A 14,481-nucleotide genomic window follows, 5' to 3' on the forward strand; every position below is an offset into this window, starting at 1 on the left:
TTTTATAAATAATGTTAGTTATTGGGGGAAGGTTAGGCGGTTAGAGAAACTTGGGGTGGACCAGGAAAGGACATGTCATAAGTTGAACTTGCACTCCCTGAGAGTCCAGGCCAAGTTAATCGTGAGTGCAGGAAACTGCTTCAGCCTGAAGTAAACAGTATCAGCATTATCAGCACTGGTCAAGATGCATGGACCTACTTGGTAAATGCTTTTCTTGCCTGTACAATTTAACCCCTTTGCCTCCTAGGCGTTTTCAAAACACCACATTACATTTGGACATTTAGGACTTTGCTTTGTGTTGATGTACTATGTTTACCTGGATTTGGTTAAAAAAGGGAAGAATCCCTTTCATAGTTTTTTCACAGAATAACAACTTATCCTGTGGATTGATAAGAAGGGTCTTGTTGCTATAAACCCCACCAGTTATGAGAATATGGGTCACTTTGTCCCTTTTGAATGGATTGGTCATAAATGGGCAATGATGCTGCTTTGAATCTTCGATGGACTTAGACACAGCAGAGTACCATCTTCATCAGTTCTATACCCTTTACATGAAGCAGCAACATGTATGTTTAATAACTGTTCCATTCAAATGGGTGACACAGGACCCCCAAATCTTGTGACTGCTGGGAACCCCGGCAATCAAACACTTATCACCTGTCCTGGGTCTCCACTTGCTCAATGTATAGTGCCTTGTATTCATACCCCTGAACTTTTTTTTCATCTTTTGTCACCTTACAACAGCAAACTTTAAATGTGTTTTATTGAGATTTTAAATAGCACATAATTGTGAAGTGGAACGGTTGTGGACCTCTTAGCAGATGTCTTAGCCCAGCCTGTTCCATTTTCTCCTGAAGTCTTCCTTTTGGCGTGCTGGAGGAGGAATTGTGGGAGCACCATACTCTGATCTTTCTCCAAGAATGCTTATTTTATGCCAGGAAGGCCATCGCCTTGCGGTGGATGGCCCCAAAATCCCCGTCGATATCTCAGTGGCAGAAGCTGGTTAATTCAGGTATTCCTTATATACAAAGGGAGGGGTTGTCCCCAGAAATTTTCTAAAGTGTGGGGAGCGTGGTGTGATTTCCCCCGCAACCCAATACTCCCAATTCTCCCTCATTACGTACGGCACTGGACACTTTTGCGTCCTAACGAGCGGCATCTGCTGGGAAGGTCCATGGTCCCCTTGTACCAGTATGTTGTGCTGCTATTCATGTTATTGTAGTTTGCTCTCTATTGTGTTATTGCTATAGTGGGTGTGTTGGGATCCGGGTGGGTAGGGATGTGGCATGTCCTTATTTGTCCATGTTATCAGTTTGTACTTTCTTTGTATTTTATTTCTTTTATTTTATTTATCTGATACTTTTTTATTGGTCTATCACTTAAAATCTCAATAGAATACATTTGACGCTGGGTTCACACCAGTGTTCGATCTCCGTTCTTAGGTTTCCTGTATGCAGAAGACGGAAACCTGTCATGCTGAGTCCGGCCTTGAGCGTTTTATGCGCTCCGCGATGAAACAGTTTTTTTTTTTTTTTTTAAAAATGGACACAGAGTCCTGCATGTCCGACTCTGTGTCCGGTTTAAAAAAAGCCAGTTTTGCCGCAGAGCACAAACACCGGCGCACACGGCCGGAGACTTTTCAAGCCCATTCAAATGTATGGGCTTGAAACATGCCGGCAGGTTTCCGTCTCCTGCCCCTGTTTTGTGCAGGAAACGGAAATCTGCAGAACGGAGACCGGGCGCAGATGTGAACGAGCCCTGATTGTGGCTGTAAAGTAATAAAAGGGGTAGTTGTCTTGATTTGCTTTTGTTGGTTGAATACATAGTTTTGTGTTTAATTCTTCTGCAAGTGAAATATGCATCAGTACGACATCATCACAATTTTAATGTGCTGTAAATTTAGATTCCAATGAGTTTTCATTCTTGTATCATAGGAAGAAACCTGCCCAACTTCGATGCAGCATACAACTATTTGCACTCTATTGCTTTGTCTTGAAAGGGTGTCTATAAACATTATTAAATCCTGAACACATGGCAAGCTGAAGTGGGGCATTCTCATTTATAATATTGCACTGAACTGATCATCTGTGATCGCAAAATGAGCCTTTTATTCTTTCCGGTGCAGGGCTGTCCACTGCAATCTATACCATCAGACTGCAATTTTCTCTCCAAAGGGGAACCAGTGTGAAAACTGTTTATTTCTGTGTCATATTTCATAAGTTCAGATATGTATTTTGTTACTGATATACTGGATTTATCCCTATAATTATTTATTTCGCAATCTGTCTGCTGCAATATGTTTTCTTCTTGTGTGACTGATTTCTATGATGGTCAATGACTTTTTGAAGCATGTTCATTTTAAGGCTATAGTCCCAAGTTGTAGAAACGCAATGTTTTTGTTGCAGAGTTTGCTTTTGTTTTTGTTTTTTAAGGAGAGAGACTTATCAGATAAGTTTCCTTGATCCTTTGTTGCCCCCTATTCTTTGGTCTTCAGAGCTGAGGGGGCTGTGGGAGACCTATTCTTTTGTCTCCTCTGCTTCTGCTCCCACTGTCTTGTGACACACTCCTCTCTTCTCTTATTGCTTGTACATAGAGTAATGCGGAGTCTGTCATGTGACCGAGAGTTGGAGCATCAATCCCCCGCCCCCCCCAATTGTGCTCTGCAAATGTAACAATGCAGGATCAGCATATACACTGTCTACCAATAAGTATTTGGACACCTGTGGTAGAATAGAAAAACAACATTTATTCATATTCAATAGTTTGTAGAACCCAGCAGATGCTTCCTTACGGATGGTATTGATCAACACAATACTCCTGGATGCCTGTTGAAACTCCATATGCACCATCGTTTGGGTGCGGTTTCTCTGGCCAGCACCCATCGGTCTCTATCTCCCAGTTTCGAGTGTCTGCAGACTTGGGGCAAATTCCGACAATCACCATTCAGCTTCCACTTTGTAATCACATAGGCCACTGTCGATTTTGGGTAACTCTGTTAGCTTGCTATGTCCCTTAAGGATCGACCATTTCTGTGGTACCCACAATTACCCCTTTCTCGAAATCGGACAACTCTACACTTCGTGGTATAATGCCAATACTAATGCCAATGCTGTTTCCTGTTTAACGGCAGAAGGCGTTACATACATCATGACCGCAGGTATCTTCATTTGCATGGGTGTCCAAATACTTATTGGTAGACAGTGTATTAAGTAGGCTTATCCATTGCACTGCAAATCTTATTACCCTACAAAACCCTTTTTAAAGAGGACCTTTCATGACCTTTCATGTTTTATATACCGCTAGAAAGCAGTGCGTTCCTCATAGCTCAGCGTCATTGTTGGGCCTTAAGGAAGACCCCTCCCACCCCCTTCCTCGCGACAATACTCATCTATAGACTTGTACTGGGGGAGGGGGGTGCTTGGGGCTCTCCTTATAGCCCAGAGATGGTGCTGAACTATGAGGATGCCCTTGTGACAGTAGGGAGAAATTGGTCCAAAACTAACTGTACCAATATCTCCTCCACCGGGGGAGGATATATTAAATGAGTTGTTCCCACAAGTGCTGTTTTTATTTTATTATTTTACATCTACACTGTATAGGTGATAAATATTGTGGGCCTCGACTTCTCTTCTTTGTCCTCAAAGAATGACTGCAGTGAAGAGGCACTAAGACTGTCATGTGTGCTGCCTTCTCCATTTACAATTTTTGATTTTTCTGGCAGCTTTTGAGCTATTAATACATTTCGTAATATACTTTATTAAAGGGGCTCTATCACTGGGAAAAGTCATTTTTATCTAATCACATGCTTGCATAGGCTTTAGAAAGTCTATTCCACACTTACCTTTTGTATGTAGATTGCTTCAGTGGTGTCTGAATAAGACAGTTTTTATTCATATGCTAATGAGCCTCCAGCCAGCACAGGAAGTGCCCAGCAGCCTCCTCTCTCCCATTATCTTCTATGTGTGTGAAGCAAACAGGAAGCAAGTCAGCAGCAGCAGCCTCCAATAGAAAAGATCAGAGAGAGGTGTGCACCATCTATGTGCACTAGTCTAATTAGCATATGAATATAAACGGACTTATTCAGAAACCACTGAGGCAATCTACATACAAAAGTTAGGTGTGAAATAGACTTTCTAAAGGCTATGCAAAGGTGTGATTAGTTAAAAATGACTTTTCCTAGTGATAGAGGCCCTTTAACTTGGCTCCTTTCATTGAAATCTGGCATTTCTTTATTCTTCTCCTTGTTTTCTTGTTGTTTCTTATCCTATTAATATAAAGGTGAAAGTTTGTGAGTTTGGATGTTTGTGGGTTTGGATGTTTGTTCCTCAATCACGGCTGAATGGATTTTGTGGAAATTTCTCACACACACACACACACACACACACACACACACACACACACTTGCCAGGAAAAGGTAGTAGGCTACTTTAAATGTGGGTCACTCACCCCTAATCGAATCGTGACCCTCCAAACAATCCTCCAGCTCGGCTGCAGCAGCTGGCATTCCGCCAGCGCTGGTCTGTGCACGCACCTGCTATTGGTGCATGGCAGGCTGTGGGCGGGCTCTGGCGGCACCATAGGTTGGGGGCTGAAGGTGGGCGTGCTGATTCAGCAGGGAAGTGCAGCGGGTACAGGGGATGTCCCAGGGAAGGGGGGGGTCCCTATGTCGAGGTCCCCAGGGATCAACCATATACCCTAGCTTCATGTCTCTCCCCCAAAACCCCCCCCCCCGCCCTTCATCGGCCCCAGTGTAGTTGGACTCACCTTGCCACGCTCCCCCGATGCTCTCTCCCCTTGCTCGCTGCACATAGGTGTCGGCCGGCTGGCTGCGTATGGCAGGTACACTGCAATACAGGCGCCGGTATTCGGCAATGCACTGTATGATACCAGTGCCTGTATTGCAGTCTAACTGCTTAGGCTGCAATACAACCGCACGCCTGACAGACCAGGGAGGCAGCGCGAGGCTCCAGCTGTCATAGCAACCTGACGCCCTCGCTCTGCCTCCTATACGCCACACGCAGCCAGCCGCCCGACACCGATGCGTGGCAAGGTGAGTCCACCTACACTGGGGCTGATGTGGGGGGGGGGGGGGGACGGACAAGAAACTGGAGGCAGATGAGGGGGTCCAAGAAACTGGGGGCAGAGATGGGGGGACAACAGACTGGGTGCAGAGATGGGGAGGGGGGGACTAGAAACCGGGGGCCGATGAAAGGGGGAATAAGAAACCACAAGCAGAGATAGGGGGACAAGAAATGTAAGCGGTTCAGCGCCACCGCCAACCCGCAGACGAAGTCGCAGGTAACTGGTAGTCTTTCGTATGATACAGTAAATTTTCAAAATACATTTTCAGCTGAAATCAGTCAGCACAATCCCAACTGTATTTTCAACTGAGATCTCTGGAAATAATACAAATAGAACGGAAGTCTGACATGCTGAGACTCTCTACTTTCATATGACACCAGAAGCATGATTCTATGTTTTATAATGGGATATAACTGATTAAAGTGCTGCCCTGTCCGATCATTTTTTCTTCATTGCATGCAAGACCATACACAGTGAGAATCGGGGAATGCTCTCATTAGAAAGAATAAAGTACTAACAAATGCAGACTCCTTTCCAAAATTCTGCAAAGACTATTGCAAAATGTATTAATGATAAAAAAAATACTGCTAGAAACTAGTTATTTAATTGGTGTTATTGGTTATTTAATTGTCGATCAAACACTTATCACTTTGCTCCAACACTTCATGCTACAGATTTCCAGTGATCTACAGCTACATTCATAAATACATTTTAAATAAAACCATATGCAGCCTGTACAGTTAGTGCTTTGGTCACATGGACACATTTGTTTATGCATTCACAGTTGGGGGTGTGTGGGGAATACTGCAGGTGACTTTTACATCAATAAATGAAAAGGATGTGCTTTGTTATACCATCAGCCTTTACATAGACTGCAATGCATATGAGATGGGGAGTTATTGAACAGATCCTTCTCTACTTTCTGCGTGCTGTTTATGGTGGAAATAGCAGTTAGCGAGAGTGTAATGGACAAAAATGCAAAATAACTGTCATATACTGTCCAGGAGAGCGACAGCCGTTTCGTGCTGGTAGCACTTTTTCAAGCGCTTGAAAAAGTGCTACCAGCACGAAACTGCTGTCACACTCCTCTCCCAGGCGTGCCTCCTCCCGTATTGTATTTTATATGGATGTTTGAAATAAAGGTTTGAAATATTTTTATACTCTTTCAACGGTGAGTGCCCAGCTTTTTCTATTTTCTGGACTGTATATGGACTTTTTTACTTGCTGTGAGCACCACCAGTGAAGTATATGGAATTTACCTCTGACCTTCCATAGCATAGTTTGTATGCATGCAGTAGTGCCGCCTCATCCTTTACATTTTCGAACTGTCATATAATGTCCATATAATTATCCCTTATGTATGTGTGTGTTTATATCGCTTCTTGGCCTTTTGGCTAAGATCAAGTGTAGTATCTGTTCTTATCAGAAGCAGTCAGTAATCAAAACTGCCGGAGGGCCTGGTGGGCCAAAGGCAGGAGTAGACAGAATGCTGTGGAGATGGGGAAAAAGAGAACCACTTGGGGCATGTTGCTGGGAGAAGTAGTAAGTAGCAGGTTCCGCCAGTGATTTGAGGAGCCCACTGCGGGGGAACTGCAAAAGCTATGGATGCTGGCAACATAACCACCGGGTGCCTGGGGATCTTGGCTGGGGGCCGGGGAAGCGTCTCAAAGGCTTCTAGTGCAATGCCCTGGGGGTGCCGAGTGGCCCCTGGGGTGCCTTAGATCACTGGGGATGGGATCCCACTGAACTTTGGCACATTGCTATTGCACTATACACACCTTTGTGACACCCACTCCCTATGCCTGGTTTACCCAGTGCAGGGAAATTTTTATAGATCCGGCGGGTAGACTGGGCCTGAACGGGCACCCTAGCACTTGTTTAGTCTTTTTCACGTTTGTTTTGTCACTCTTGTCACTGTTTTGTGGGACGAAGGGATGCTGTACCACTTTGGGACTCTCCCGACATTTTGTGGGGGTTGGGAGTCCTTCTTTTTTGTGACCTGCCTCTGCTTTGGTAGAGGTGGGCAAGGTATCTGAGACCAAGAGTGTCCCAGGTGGTGGCAACCCAGGGAGAAACTGGACGACTGATCGGCTCTTAGTACCCTAGGGTGGTGGCAGCCCAAAGGGAAAAGGGCAATATGGACCTTCTGCTCCGGCAGTCCGTCCTTCTCGTGACTCTAAGTCACTTGGTGCCTTTTGGCCCAGTAGCTTGGAGCAAGTCGGGAACCCTATTCCTTTTTGGGAAGGGTACCCACAGCAGAAAGCGTCCTGGGCACGTGTTTTTTTTTTTGTTTTGTTTTTGTTTTTTTTAGTGGCACTCCCACTTTTTTCATGCACTTTGTGTGAGAGACGGCACAGTTAGAGGCCTTCGAAAAAATGTGTATGTATATAAGCTGATCCTCTGTCACCCCCAATTCTTTGGTTTGCAGAGCTTAGGGGGGCTGCGGGAGGCCTGTTCTTTTGCCTCCTATGCTGCTGCTCCAACTATCTTATGACAAACTCTGCCGTTTTTGTCAGACGTGTTTTTGGATTGTTGGGAAATTTAAAGGAAGTGCTTTTATGTTTCATATTTTCCCTACTACTGGATCATCTCCTAGATTGTGGTCATAAAGCTGGATTGGAAACTGCAGGGGATTTTTTTTCTTAAAGGGGTTTTCTGATCATTATTCAAAGATCCACAGGAGTCTTGATTCCTGGGTTCCCTGTGGATCAGCTGTTTGAAGTGGCAGGGGCGATGCGCTTCAAAGGCCGTGTGACATCATGTTTTTTGGTCACACGGCCTGATCACAGCAAAGTCCTATTAAAGTCAATGGGTTGGAGCATGATGCCAAGCACAGCTGCTGTACAAACACAAGTCTTCAATTGTTTTGCCTGAAAAACACCTTTAAAACTGTGTATAAAGCCACCCCTTTTCAAACAAATTCTGGGCAAAACAGGGCACATATTAGCTCTCCTGATACTTGGATGGAAACCAAGTCAACACTGGCAAGTCATTGAGGTCACTGCGGGTCAGGTGGAAGGATAATTGGTTTTGGAGCAATTTCTGTATTTAGTTATTTTTATACTGTGTTTACTGAGGATTGGAAGGTCAGCATTGACTTGACATGACTAAGATTTTCATTGCTGCTTCATTTTAGTAATTGGTTTCCCCTAGCAACTAGGAAAGCCAATTCAGCCAGAAAGCTTTTACGGATCTCTGGCATCTGAACTTACTTTAAAAAGTGAAGTTTGTACGTTGGGTTAATTGACCATTAGTAGCTAAAGAATCTGAATAGAAGTCAGAAAAATGGAAATCTCCTTTAAAAATAATTGAGCCGCTTCTCTATAATGCTTTTGTGTACCGCCTGATCATCGGATGGAGGATTTCCTGACAGTTATGTATCATTTGTTTCCCATATTTTTCTTTCTCTTCTCCAGCACTTTACGCCAGCGCGCTGACCCTGTATACAGCCCTCCATTACAAGTGTCAGGCCTTTGTTGGAGACTAAAGGTTTACCCGGTGAGCATGCATATTGTAAAATTCTCCACCTCCAGAATTATATGGCCACAGGACATTACTGTTTTGGTGGGGAAAAAATATTCTAAAACATAGAAAAAATTTAATATGTTGCATTACTTTTTTTTTGCCCCATTCTTTTTTTGACAGTCAGTTTCTCACAGCAGCAGAGAGCACAGCTGTGTAGGGTCTGTCTGTTGGACTTATAGCGCATCATAATGTGTGGGGGAACTAAATGTGCATTATACTGTGTGGGAGAGGACTAAGGGAAATTATTCTATGTATAGGGGGTCTGGCATTTTACTACTATTACACTATTTGATCAGATTTTTTAACAGTGGGATAACACTGCTGCGCTCTATATTACTACCGCAAGTCCCCTTATGTTGACTTTAACATAGGTATCAACAGCCTCAGTTGTTGCTTGGTACACAAGTACCTCAGTTGTTGTTTTCTCTTCATATAACAAAAAAAAAAAAAAATCTTAAATTCAATTGTACTACGTCTGCAAAACCTAGGTGCACAATACATAACAATCTCTTCTCCACTATATAACCATAGTCAGCTTTGCAACAAACAAGAAAGAAGATGAGAAAGTAGCACACACATTTAACAGTGTCTTATTTATCTGCTTACTTATATAGTGCCATCATATTCCGCAGCACTTTTCAGGCATTGTCAGTCGCTGTCCCATGTAAGGCTCACAATCTAAAATCCCTATCAGTAGGTCTTTGGAGTGCATACAAACTCCTTGGAGATGTTGTCCTTGGCAGGATTTGAACCCAGGACTCCAGTGCTGCAAGGTTTCAGTGCTAACCACTGAGCCACCATGCTGCCCGTGACTTTATACCTGTAAAAGGCAACCAACTATTACTATTACGCCTTTTAGGCTGAGTAATTTCTACCTCTAGTAAAAGGTGACCATTTCAGACTTGTATACTAGAGATCTTTTAAGACCCAATTTATTATGAAATTGCCTGGAATTTCTTGAGATGCCTCTGAGGACCAGTGTAAGAATGCTGGCAGTTGAAGGTACCTTTAAATAGGGAGGATGAAGAATTTTCACCTGAGGCAAGAGAGGCTTTCATATGTCATATAAAGACAGTATATTCGTATAAACATGTCTAAATATAAAAAAAAAGTTTTCAAAGAAACATTTGCATGTATTAAACAGTAAAGACTCAAGTAAAATGTGTTATTTCTTATGGGTTCCTGTATAAATAAATGGCTACAAAGCAGATATCCTCTCGTATAGGTTCCAGGACTGCTCTGTGTTGTTAGTGATATATTTCATATTTTACACTGTATGATTTACATATGTTGTCCTGACATTGTAGCAATTTTATTTGTCTACATTTTCCTATAGTGTTTTGAGAACTTTTGCATAATTGGTGAATTATCTGTTTCTTTTTAAGGATGGAAATGGAGTTGTCAGAGGTTACTATTTATCGGTCTTCCTTGAACTTTCTGCTGGCCTTCCAGAAACCTCAAAGTATGTGTTCCTACTTTTTTATATGATAATATTGTACCATCTGGTCTATCCACACTGCTGTGCATTACTGCTGTAGGGTTTTTCTTTTACTTTAAATTTAAAGGGAATTTAGCAAGACTAGCTTTTCGTACTGTGCGCTGGAATGAGATGTGCATGCCTGATAGTAAATTAGGCTCCTCAGTGGCTATCCACCTGCCATAATTTGTTACTTTCCGACAAGGATTCAAGTAAATGTGCTAGTATATGGAGTTTTATAAATGCCTACCATTGATATCATCCATATTTTATTAAAAAGGATCTTTTTCCATATCTGCCAACACCAGTTTTTAGCATCTGCTAATAGGTGCTGCCCCACTGATTCCAGTGCAGTTGTATTTATTTTTTTTTCTCTAGCTCCCACTGTTCCTGAGCAGGTGGTGATGTTTTGGTGCCTGATATGTTACTTAGTCTCTGTACTGTGAGATGGGTGGTGTCAGGCAGGAACAGGCAAGCAGTGTGTTTCAGAGCTCCAATCAAATGTAAACAGTCTCACAGCTTAGTCACACCCCTTGTCTTCTCCTGCCTGACACTGCCCTCCTGACAGTACAGAGCCTAAATAGCATAGGAGGCACCAAAAGTAATAGCACTTATTGCTCAGGAACAGTGTGGTCTATAGAAAAAAGTCAGGATCAGTGGAGCAGCAGCTATCAATTGATGCAAAGAGGTCAACTTGGAGGAGATAAGATTCTCTTTATGCAACAATGATTGGCAAGGTGCTGAGGAAAATGTGAGTCCATGTACTTTTAATCTACCGTATATACTCGAGTATAAGCCGACCCCCCTAATTTTACCACAAAAAACTGGGAAAACTTATTGACTTGAGTATAAGTCTAGGGGGGAAATGCAGCAGCTACTGGAAAATTTCAAAAATTAAAATGGCCGAGCTCTTGGGTGCAGTAGATGCTGAGGAAGGGGAGGGGGTGTTTTGGTTGTCTGTCTGCCCCTTCCCTGAGCTTGAGGATTGTTTTTTTTTACCCCCAGTTGGAATTTAGCCTGGCTGAATATAGGGGATCTGCAGCGCTCCTATTAACCCCTTCCCGACGGAATAGAAGCACTGCAGATACCCTATATTCAGTAGACCGGGCACTTTCAGACACAGTGATATCTAATGTGTATGTGTGTCACAGTCATTTTCTACTTTGAGGGCAGGTTCACACTAGTGCCCAATCTCCGTTATGCATAACGGTTTCGTCAATTGGGCAGCAGAAGATGCTCACCTACAGACACTGAATGTCGGTTTTTGTCTTCTGCCGACAGAAAACGGAAACCTGCATAACTGAGATCAGGTGCTGTGAACTCGCCTTTATATGTATTGTAGGGAAAGGAGTGATTTAGAACTTTATAGAACAAGTCCCATAGACGGCAATACAAGTGTCCTATCCTGGCCTGCTAGCAGAAAATTACCGTAATGACCCGAATATAAGCCGAGGAGCACTTTCTCAGCACAAAAACTGTGCTGAAAACCTCGGCTTATACTCGAGTATATACGGTATATGGGTTGGTATGTATGTATAGTAATATATTTTTTTTTATCAAGTGTCTAGTATTTTAATCTTTTTCTTTTCTTTTTTTTTTTTTTTTGAATGGAGGGGGGGTGGAAGGGGTTTATATTTGACGCTGAGCTGTAGTTGTCTCCTGTAGAGAACCCCTTTTCCATTTGGCAAATAGGTATGGTAGAGGGAGCTTCTCCTGGTCAGGGTGTCCTACTGTTAGCCCCCTTGAAGTCAACTATATGACTTCTTAGAGTGCTATCCGGGTTATTCCCAGATAGATTCATTTCTATGGGCCTGTACACATGACCGTGAATGACATGGTCAAGTGTGCGGGCCGACAGTTCTGGCCGCAAATTATGGAACAGGTCTTATTCCTGTCTGATTTTGCGATCTTGCTTATGTGGCTCCTATAGCATTGAATTAAAGAGGCTGCAGAAGTATGGCTGTTGCATGTCCGGTGCACAGGCAGAACATGGGTGACATCCACTTGTCCTCCATGCACTGTCTGTGTCGTTTATTCACAGAAGCCCGTTAGCACACATTCTTGTGCAACCAGCTTTAGCCAGAGCAGAGAGCATCTCTGTCTTTGGATTTGGGCCTAGTTTGTCCTGCATTACACTGGTCACCTATGATATTCTATTGGTGCTGTGTCAAGTGCATCTTTTCCCCTGCAATGTCAATCATCTGCTGGGAAAATTGGTTTGTAGATGTCAGAACAGACAACCCATTTCAATTAACCTGACTTCTTAGGTTGTACAACCCCATTTTTTATTTTATTTTATTTTTTAACTCGTTTTATTGAAAATTATATAACAGAGCAAACAATGCAATCAGGGAAAAGACTTCCACAAAAGAGCATAAAATAAAGCATAAGGAAATTTCAAACAGAGATAAGCCACATCGCCATTCCCTCTTGGCCCTAACCCACCCTCCACATCAATAACACAATAACGAACAAAATATCACACATCATATCATAGTACAACCCCATTTTTAACATAATGTAATATTATTAAGTTGTCATTCTCCTCTGCAGTTATCTCTAGATTTGCCATCTAAGACGTTTGTCTCTGGCAGGTATGAGTATCGCGTAGAAATGGTACATCAGTCTTCCAATGATCCTGCTAAAAACATCATTCGAGAGTTTGCATCTGATTTTGAAGTAGGCGAGTGCTGGGGATATAACCGCTTCTTTCGCCTGGACTTGCTTGCTAATGAAGGCTATCTGAACCGTGCAAATGACACTGTCATTTTAAGGTACGTCTGTGACATTAATCTCACTGTTTTACATTTTGAGGTTAGGAGCACATCCATCACGAGCAGCGGCCTTTTGTGTGCACCTTCCTTCACTTTAAATAGACATGGGATAAATGAGGATGTTGCATAAAACTGGTGTTTGTTCTGACTGTATGAGTTATGTGGCCTGTTCCCGTGATGTGCTGTGATTTTATTTTATTTTTTATTTAAAGGGAACCTGTAACAAGAAAATGGTTTTCAGTCTACAGTACATTTGTCATGTTCTCAAGCATAAGGAACTGACCAGACTGCTATAAAATTTGTGGGATAGGATTCAGTGTAACCTGTCATTTATCCATAGAAATCTCAGTTCTTTCTGTGTTCTGAAATCAAGAAGGTGGTCCTATTAGTGATAGACATCTATCTATACGCACAGCCATAGTGGAGAGACTGTGAATTACTGATATGACTGTGTCCTAGACTTCTCATTATAGAATGCATAGCTATATCAATAGAGAAATAACACAATCCTGCAAAATTCTATAATTTGAAATGGAAATGCCTAGTGAAATTTCTAACCTCCTGTCTAACTGGACTTTTACCTTGAACTTCTGCCATTGTATATATGTGCACCTACAACAGTACCCATGACTATAGACAGGATCAGTGATTGCTTAGGGAAAAGTTAGGTTGTAGCATGCTGGTGCAAATGCACTAGCGACATCCTGCCACTAAATAGTGCTGTTGCATCATTGTAATAGAAAGCTCTACACAATATGCACTTGAGCAAAGTCCTTGCCAATTTCTTTAGGAGTTAGGAGGCACCAAGGAAAGTTTATTTAAGGAAGCAGCTTCTCACTAAGATTATAGTAGTGCCAGGGAGCAGCAAGTGTCCCCCTGTTGTGGGTGCACAATATGGGAAGACCGAAGCTAACGGAGGAGCATCTAGATATAAAGACTGCAAGGAGAGGCCCAAGTAAGAAACAGTGCTAGATCCTAATAAGACTCTAATAATACATTGAACAGAAGAGACAGGCCTAGAGAGAAGGTTAGTGAGACCAATTTGACGATAGTGTTGCAGATAGAGAAGGCGGCCCAGGGTGCCCAACATGAAGTTCTGACGTTGAAGTGAAATTCTCAGATGGATGTAGAAAGATATCAGAGAACTAGAAGGTCCACTAATGCAAGTGGTTGGAGCTGGCAGGAGAGTCCTGAGTAAGACCTACTGCAAAGTGCTTGACAGTCACCTCTCTGGGTCTTGCACAGTACGTGGTTGTACTAGACTAACATATCCAAATATGTTTGTTTGTAAGTATAAAAGTGGCTACATTTTAGTGTGATTAACCCTTTGTAGCTGAAAGTCTTGAATCTGGACTCTTCATTCCATCCTCCATGATCATGGACCTGAATTATAAGAAGGTCTCAAGCTAGGTTCACATCTGTGCCTGATCTACATTTAGGCTTTCTGTCCCCAAACCCACTTAAAAACCACAGAGAGAAATGTCCTGCAAGCAGGACTTTTCTCAGCATTTTTCATGCGTAAACTGTGTGGAAACCTGGTGGGCTCCTTTATAGTCTATGGGGTCTGCGGGTTTTCAGCTTTTAGCATCACATTGCCATCACATCTGATCATCTTTTATTTAT

General features: G+C 42.7%; 1 protein-coding gene and 1 pseudogene across 1 annotated transcript in view; both read left to right on the top strand.

Moving 5' to 3' along the window:
• The window catches only part of TRIM37 (tripartite motif containing 37), an 81,083-nt gene that overhangs the window by 34,994 nt on the left and 31,608 nt on the right, over positions 1-14,481 (top strand). The window contains exons 11-13 of the mRNA XM_075264869.1: positions 8,499-8,580; positions 9,993-10,069; positions 12,679-12,858. Of these exons, the coding sequence (XP_075120970.1) occupies positions 8,499-8,580; positions 9,993-10,069; positions 12,679-12,858 (339 nt within the window). The remainder of the gene's footprint in view (positions 1-8,498; positions 8,581-9,992; positions 10,070-12,678; positions 12,859-14,481) is intronic.
• Positions 6,457-6,601, top strand: LOC142196400 (U2 spliceosomal RNA; annotated as a pseudogene).

This window comes from Leptodactylus fuscus, chromosome 2 (genome assembly GCF_031893055.1).
Source record: "Leptodactylus fuscus isolate aLepFus1 chromosome 2, aLepFus1.hap2, whole genome shotgun sequence".
In the NCBI taxonomy this organism is placed as follows: domain Eukaryota; kingdom Metazoa; phylum Chordata; class Amphibia; order Anura; family Leptodactylidae; genus Leptodactylus; species Leptodactylus fuscus.